This window comes from Myodes glareolus, chromosome 7 (genome assembly GCF_982192425.1).
Source record: "Myodes glareolus chromosome 7, mMyoGla1.1, whole genome shotgun sequence".
Taxonomy (NCBI): Eukaryota; Metazoa; Chordata; class Mammalia; order Rodentia; family Cricetidae; genus Myodes; species Myodes glareolus.
Window position 1 is genome coordinate 92,511,806 of NC_142032.1, and position 8,312 is coordinate 92,520,117.

General features: G+C 41.3%; 1 protein-coding gene across 2 annotated transcripts in view; it reads right to left on the minus strand.

Annotated features, from left to right (window-relative positions):
- Positions 1 to 8,297, minus strand: part of Usp47 (ubiquitin specific peptidase 47) — an 89,785-nt gene extending 81,488 nt beyond the window's left edge. The window contains exon 1 of one of the 2 annotated variants that reach the window (XM_085692906.2): positions 8,070 to 8,297. In XM_085692906.2, the coding sequence (XP_085549032.1) occupies positions 8,070 to 8,108 (39 nt within the window). In that variant the 5' untranslated portion in view covers positions 8,109 to 8,297. The remainder of the gene's footprint in view (positions 1 to 8,069) is intronic. The other variant, XM_085692907.2, reaches the window with a different exon arrangement.
- Positions 8,298 to 8,312: the final 15 nt, after the last annotated feature.

Consider the following 8,312-nt stretch of genomic DNA (forward strand, 5'->3'; position numbering starts at 1 on the left):
GTCCAACCTGGTCTACAAAGTGAGCTACAGGATAGCCAGAGCTACAAAGAGAAACACTGTTTCAAACAAACAAACAAAAAACTACATCTGAATAATTTCTCTACTGTGGTTACTCATTTGTAACAAGGCTGATTCTGACTTGAAAACTGTTTCACAGTCCTGGAGACGCTAAGGTTAAAGAAGCTAGAGGAAAGGTACACATGAACTACAATTCATCCATAATGACATTTTAAAAAAGAGGAGCCTTGTGAACTGGCCACTGCAGATATCCTAAGACAACTGACCAAAATCTAAGAAGCAGTTTGAACCCCAAGTTCCCTCTTCTCCTCAGCAATTCCCGACAAAAGCCTGAACAACCTTTAAAAACAATAACCAGGTACATATGAAGGAAGTGTGTGCCATTTTTGAAAAACTGAGAAACTGAATGAAATATCATCTACATACTCCCTGAAAAGACTTCCAGGAACCTCCCTATTATCCATTCATAAACTTGCCCCATCCTGGCCAAAAAAGTGTTTTCTGTACAACTCACCTAACACAAAAAAAACTGATGTGGCCGGGTGGTGATACAGAGAAACCCTGTCTCTAAAAACCAAAAAGAAAAGAAAAAGAAACTGATGTGTTCCTAGATGCTATGGTCTAAAGGTTTCTCCACCAACACCTTCACATACCACGAATGCACACACTGAGCCCTAATCTTCGATATGATTATGTTTGAAGGTGAGGCCTTTGGGAGTGTATTAGCTCACATGGGCACAAAGAAAATGTTTCTATAAAAGATGTCCCAGAGACCTGCCTCATTCTCTTCCACTATAAGACACAGGAAGAGGTGCTGTTTTTGAATAAGGAAAACCTTTATTATGGACTTCCTTGCCCCCAGAACTCTGAGAAGCAAATTTCTGTTATTTAAAAACTACTTAGCTTATTATACTTTGCTACAGCAGTCCAAAAAGACTACGCTATTGGAACTTTGTTAGGAAATTGTCCAGACATGTCACCCACCATACAGGGAAAACACAAATACTAGCTGGCAGTATTTCTATCCTGCCTTAAGGACCCCTCTTAAGTTAACATAGACTCCCACAAAGATCTTTGAAGAAAAGCACCTATATGAAAGACAAAATGCAACACAACAAACAGAAATATATTCAGAGGAAAATAAGTATGTAAAAAAGAACCAGCATTTCCAAAGAGAGATAACCAGAAAAAAACTTTTTTTTTTTTTTTGAAATTTTGAAGGCATTCCTCTACTCTTGTGATGCTGTTGAACACAAGAGCTTCTTCTACTTGGAAGCACCCCACCCCGCTCTTGTCCCCCTCCCTAATACCTGGAGGGTCCTTGGAATTTCGAACAGTCTACATTACACTCCTTAGTGTACATCCATTTTATCTGCAGTGCTAGGTTCTGGCCAGTCCCGTTTACTTTGTAATTTATCTCACTGTTCTAAAAACTTTGCTTAAGTAACTTTAATTTCTGTGATTTTCTTCATTTTTTCTGTTCTCTCGAGTTCTAACTATGTAGGCTTAGGTCTATTAATTTGCTTTAGGGGGAGGCTGTTCTCATTTATTTTCTATTTTTTATTTTCTCCTTTCATAGAAAAACTTTCTCTAAAGTTTAAGTTTTTTGTTAGTTTTTGAGAAAGGGTCTCACCTTGGTCAAAACCAACCTGGAATTTGCTGTGCATGCAAATCAGGGTGGCCTCCAGCTCAGACCATATATGGTATATATATATGGTATATATATATATGGTAGGTTTGCACATAAGAGCAAACATTTTACAATATACGGCTTCTCAACAGCAGTCCTATTGACACAGCTACAGGTCCGTCTGTCTCTCTTTCTCTTTCTTTCCTTCCTCTTTTAAACTTATTTTTATTTTATGTACATATTTGTCTACGTGAGGGTGTCAGATCCCCTGGAAGCAGAGTTACAGACAGTTGCAAGCTGCCAGGTGGGTGTTGGGAGTTGAACCTGGGTCCTCTGGAAGAGCAGTTGGTGCTCTTAATCACTGAGCCATCTCTCCAGTCCCCCTTCCTTTCTTTCTTATGACAGAATCTCTCCATGTAGCCCTGGCTGTCCTAGAACCCTTTACATAGACCAAGCTGGCCTCAAATTCACAAAAATCCACCTGACTCTGCCTCCCAGAGTGCTGGGATTAAAGGAGTGTGCTACTATGTTAGACTTAGAGTTCTTTGTTAAGGAGAGACCTCTGGCAGCATACTCTGATTTCTATCTACTAGATGCTAGTAGCACATCCCCTGCTCATTTCTGTACATCCCAATACTGTTAAACACATCCCTTACCACCTATTAAGGACCGTTTGGCTAAACTAGTAATAGAGAAAAATAAGAAAAATTTGAAAAATATAAACTCAACCTGGTTGCCTTTAAAGTCAGCACTTGGGAGGCAAAAGAGAGCTCTACAACTAAGAAGTCTCTACGGAACACTACTAAAATCCTAGTTTAAAATACGGAGGTAAGTATTTGCCATCAGAGGTACTAAGTGAGTATTTAAAGCACCTAAGGCAAACTTTCATCTGTTTAACAAAGTAACCCTAGTAAGGTATACTGAAGATGACTATGGCTAGCATCCTGGAAGCAGAGCAGCCACCCAGAAGGACATTTGAGTGATAAAATAATTGCAGCTTCAGAGCTGCAAAAATGGTAAAGGCACAAGAGACATTTTGGAATGTCTAAGTGAAGAGTTATACATGAGAAAAAGGAAAAGGGGGAAATAAAACCATGTTCTAGCTAAAGCAAATAAATAGGTGAACTGTAAGTAGAGACTCTAGAAGAGCTGCCTTCACCATCAGAAGCTGAAGTCATACAAGTGACTGTGCTCACTCAAGACAATACTCAAATAAAGCAGGAAGGCAGAAGAAAAAACCCACAGTGATACATCAGTAATAATGATCAGTACGACATCAATATCTACCTAAAAATGACAAGCATGCAAAGTTACAGGCAGACAGCGCAAGCATTTAGACATAGAAAAATGCCAGCCACCAATGCCGAAGTATAGCCTCCTACTATGGCACTGCATAGAACCTAGATGTCCACTGTTTTCTCAACAGATTTGGACTCACATAGTCTGCATTCTGTCTCCTTTCACTTCATTAAATGATAATATCAGGAAGTGCCAGACCTCTCTCGATCAATACTTCCATTTAAGACACTGGTGGGTATTATCTGAGAAGCCTCTCACAGGCAAAAATCATTATTTTGTAAGAATGAACAAAATAACTGGGTGGTGGTGGTGCACCTCTTTAACCCCAGCAATCATTAAGAAGGCAGAGGCAGGAAGGTCTCTGTGAGTTTGACGCCAACCTGGTCTATAGAGTGAGTTCCGGGACAGTCAGGGCTACCAGAAACCCTGCTTAAAATAAATAAAATAAAATAAAAAATGAATATGGCACCACAACAATTCCAAGTAGTTTAACAAGAGAGATTAAAATTAAAAGATTACTCATTTGATATGGTCTTTAGTAGATAAAAGATGAAAAGATTTTGTCTACAAGAAAGGACAGGGAAACCAATAGTCATTGGAGATCTCTCCTATACAATTGTGAAGCTGCTGTCCTCAAATGAGTTAATAAACAAAAAGCACATGTAACAGTATCTGGTATCTCAATAAATGTTGGTTATTACTATCACCATTAGATGCCAAAACCAGTTCCAAATGTAAGGAGTAGTGACAACACAGAAAAAACAAACAAGCAAACAAACAAAAACACATTTGACATTTACATGTAAACGAAGCATGCATGAAAAACGTATTTTTTCACTTCTTTCCTATATTTATATGCTCTGTACTAAAAGTATCCATTTTAAAACTTTAGTAGTGCCAGGTGTACTGTGCACACCTTTAATCCCAGCATTCAGAGGCAGGAGGAGCTCTGTGAGTTCAAGGCCTGCCTGATCTTCATAGTAAGCTCCAGGCAACCCAGGACTACATAGAGAGACCCTGTCTCAAAAAAAAAAAAACATCAAAACATTAATAAATATGTACCTTACCTTACTGTTTATAATCTGTAATAGGCGGTATCTATTCTTACTTTCTCCTACATGGCAGAGTACTCATACATGCTATGTCCCAAACCTTTTGAAGGAAACAGCATGAGACAACCCCCAAGCAATAACTAAAACTGGACATACTAAAGCAAGCAAGCTCAATACCAAAATCAATAGTCCACAATTAAAAAACATAAGCAGAGTAAAAGAGGGATGATCTCCTCAGTGAACACCACCCTCTCCGTTTGCTCTTTTTGGGGTACATTTAGGAGTACTCCATTTGGATCCTGTCCAAATGAACAGGCAAGAAGCATTGGAAGAACTGAGGAACATAGACTCCAGATAGAAATAGTGAGCTCTGCTGTCCCCCTCCTTCATCTTCAGCATGAGAAAAACTCTCCTATGGAAACGCTGACCAGTGCTCACTATCAAAAGATGACACTAAAGATCTAGATTTCTCTCAATACAAAAACTTAAAATAATAGAGCTCTCCTAATAAGAAAGAAAAAAGATATTATGGGGATAAGTCATGGATTTGGAATCAGCTTGCCAATTATGCTGTGGAAAACCTCCAAGTGGAGGATAGCCAGTTAGAATTTGAAGTCTCTTTACATCCTTATAAGAATACAAGGGGGCTGGAGAGATGGCTCAGCGGTTAAGAGCATTGCCTGTTCTTCCAAGGGTCCTGAGTTCAATTCCCGGCAACCACATGGTGGCTCATAACCATCTGTAATGAGGTCTGGTGCCCTCTTCTGGTTTGCAGATAGAATATTGTATACATAATAAGTAAATAAATATTAAAAAAAGAATACAAATGAACATTTACTAGTCAATACTCCAGCAGAGACCCTCCCCTAGACTTGTAATCTATATAAAAACAAAAGGGAGAAACATGCCACTTCTGCTGTCAAGGAATGCCACTGAACAACATAAAATGCAGGGGCCACAACAGACATTCAAAACACTCTTTATGAACTGTTAAATGATCTCTACTCATACGCAGAAGCCTACTAACGAGAAATTCCTATGATAAAAATGCTCAAGACTTTTCAAACAATGGGAGAAGGCTTATGGAGTACAGGGGTTTTGAACAGGAGAAGTCAGTAGGAGAGAGGGACAGCACAAACAGAAGTATAAAACAAACTGGAGAGAAGCCTGTTTGTCTATATTAAAAACTTGTTCCATGGGAAGAGAGATGATAAGCTTGGAAAAATCAGGTTGTGGCCAGCCAGAAGCAAGTGTACTGAGCCTTGAGTATCAAGCTGCACACAATCTATATACACAGCAACCCCGCAGCACTGCTGCCGTCCCTGGAGGCTGTGTCCTAATAACGAAATCCCCATGTCAACCATGTCCATGGATCACAGAAAACTATTCTTTTGATTTTTTTTTAATTCAACAATTCAAAAATCACTGACAAACAAAAACAGGATAGGAGCTGGGCTACAGTTTGTTAATCTCTGTACACTAAGATGCTGTCTCCAGTAGTTCTCTAAGGGACATTTGTCCCAGAGTTTCAGGGACCAAAATAATCTTAATTCACTTAACAACTGAATGAATTCATACACAAAATCAAAAGCCATATCCATAAGGGTCAGAGACTCTCTGAAGCAAAATAAAATTTTCTAGGATTGTTAAGATAGCCCACTGGAATAGATGCAGGAACGCTTTCAATTCTGCAATTCATCTCACTAAATACAAGTACCTGAAGAATTATAAACTACTCTTATTGCCACAGGTAACAAGGAGTAAACTTAAGAGGACAAGCAAGAAATGACAGGACAACCAAGCTCTAGTCTTCTATCTGCCACTGAGTCCTTGCTTGAACAAGTCACTTTCAACCTGATAGCTGTACTTCTCACCCCTGTGAAAAGTGAAGTTTAAATTACTAGCTGATTACCATGATTTTCTCTCAGATTTACCATTGTATGATTCAACTATTTGAATAACAAAGAAAATAAAACTGATTGTTAAAAGCATGAATAGGAGAAATAGGCTTTGGGTAAATTAGCAGGCAGACAGGATGTTTGCTTTGTTTAAAGTATCTAGCACTACAAAAAACTCAAGAAAGAGGAAGGGAGAAAGTCCACGTCTTTGGTTAAGAGATCATTGGCTCTCTTTTGGAACACAGTCCTGGTAATTCAGAAGCAAATATGGAAGTAGAAGTAACCTCTTGGAAGGAGAATGAGTAGGGCCATCAAATAAGAAAACACTATCTGACTAGCTAAAAACAGTTTGCATCTCAAGAGCAGTACTGTGCATGATCTCAGGAAGCAGGAACCATGGGTAAAATAGTGAAAACCAAGGAACAGGAAATAGAACATAAAATCCAGAAGAAAAAAAAAAGTTAGGCTCATCAGATAAGGGAGACGTCAGACTTCCAAGAGGGAAAGCAAGCATTGCAAAAGCAGTTTTTAAGACAACAGATAAGTTCCTGCAAATCAGGGTATGTGCATATCTCTATCAAGACTCAAACAAATCCAATTACTAATGTAATCTTAAGCAGGGTTCCACCTATGCTCTATTTTCTAGAAGCTAGAAACTAAGAATTAATTTTATCTTTTAGAATGGAAACCAGCATCAAACGAAATGAAGGTTACCTTTCTCTTAAAACCTACTACTTCCTTCCTTGATATAGTACAAAGTACAAAACCACTGACTGAACTCCAGTTTCCCCACCTCCCACCCCTTAGTTGTTGAAACTGCTCCAGAGGCAAGATCTCTAATTCATGTTTATCTGTTATAAAGAGAATTAGTGATGCCTCACAGATAAATACGGACACGTAACTCTCAGCCTTGAACAACAAACAACATATGGATGGCAGGGTTACACACTTGTAATCCTTGCACTAGGGAGGCAGAGGCAGGCGAATATCAGAGTTTCAGGCTAGCCTTGCCTGTATAGTGAGTTCCAATTCACCCAACGCTTACACAGCAAAGAGCAAAGCAAAACCCTACGAATCAACTTATTGTCCATCTGATGAAAGATGGAAATTTAACTGGATAAGTACAAAACCCTAATAAAGTCACTTCTGCATCGTACCAGGGGTTGTCCGTGTATCAATGAGTTGCTACAATATAAAAAAGCCCTAAACATTTAGGAATCTGAAATGATCACGCATGAATATAAAGAGCCTACCGTGCTAATTCAACTTAACACTTGGTATCTATTTAAGGTATATGAGACATAAAAATCCAAAGCATTAAGCCTGACGATCAGCAGTTAAAAATACATGTTTGAAAGTGCTGGGGATATTTATAAAGTCAACCAGACTATTAATATGTCGAAATCCACTGGCCAGTGCAGGATTCCATCTTTAATCTTCTACTACTTACTGGTCAGGGGAAGCCAAGAAGTCCGGGAGTCTCCTATCACTCGCTTTTAAGAATTTAAGTCACCCAAACTGGCAATATCAGCAAACAACCAAAAACTCAAATAAAACAAAATTTCACCTCTCCATATGGTAAAATTAACTCGGCTATCTACTACCTTCCCATTCAAGTCTCACTTCCCTACTTTTTCAACAATCCTAGGTAGGCCCCATTTAGGCAGGCCTAGTACAACGAAGTAACAGGAGTTGGAAAAAAAAAGCAACAAAACAAAACTCTGTAACAGTTAAGTCTGCCGTCCCACAGATCTCAACCTGGGTGTAGATTTCACAAGACCTGTAAGACACTGTCAAACCCCAGAAACAGCACGGTCACCCCGTCCTGCCCACGGGCAACTGTTCCAGAATGTTTTCTTTGAAATGATCCCTAACTCTCTCGGCTCGACGTGTGAAGTGTGGACTTCAAAGAAGGCCACTCTCTCTCTCCCCAACCCCCGCCCGCAGCGGGACGGGACTCCACCAGTCCAGTCTTCGATTGCGTTCGTCCCTCGCAGCCTGGGGTCTCCCCCAGCTACATGGCCCCCGGGAGCCCGCGGTCTCCAACTGCCCGCCGCGCCCACCGTCCAGCCGGCCGCACGGCGCTCTTCCCTGCCAGCCTCCCGCCCCGGGCCTGCGCGCCTCCGAGCGGTCCGCAGGCTTCGGGCCTAGCCCGGCCAGCCGGCCCCTCACCTCCTTCGGGACCAGTTGGTTCTCCTCGCCGGGCACCATCGCTCAGACTCCGACCGCTCGTCTCCGCCCAGCCTGCGGGGGACGGGTGGAGGTGGCGGCGGCTCGGTGTCTCAGGAGAGAAGGGCAGCGGCAGTCATCCTCCCAACCGCCTGAGCTCCCGCAACCGCGGAGGCCTCGGCTCAGGCCTTAGACGCCAGCGCGCAGACACCGACCCAGGGCGCCGCCGCCGCCGCCGCCGCCGCC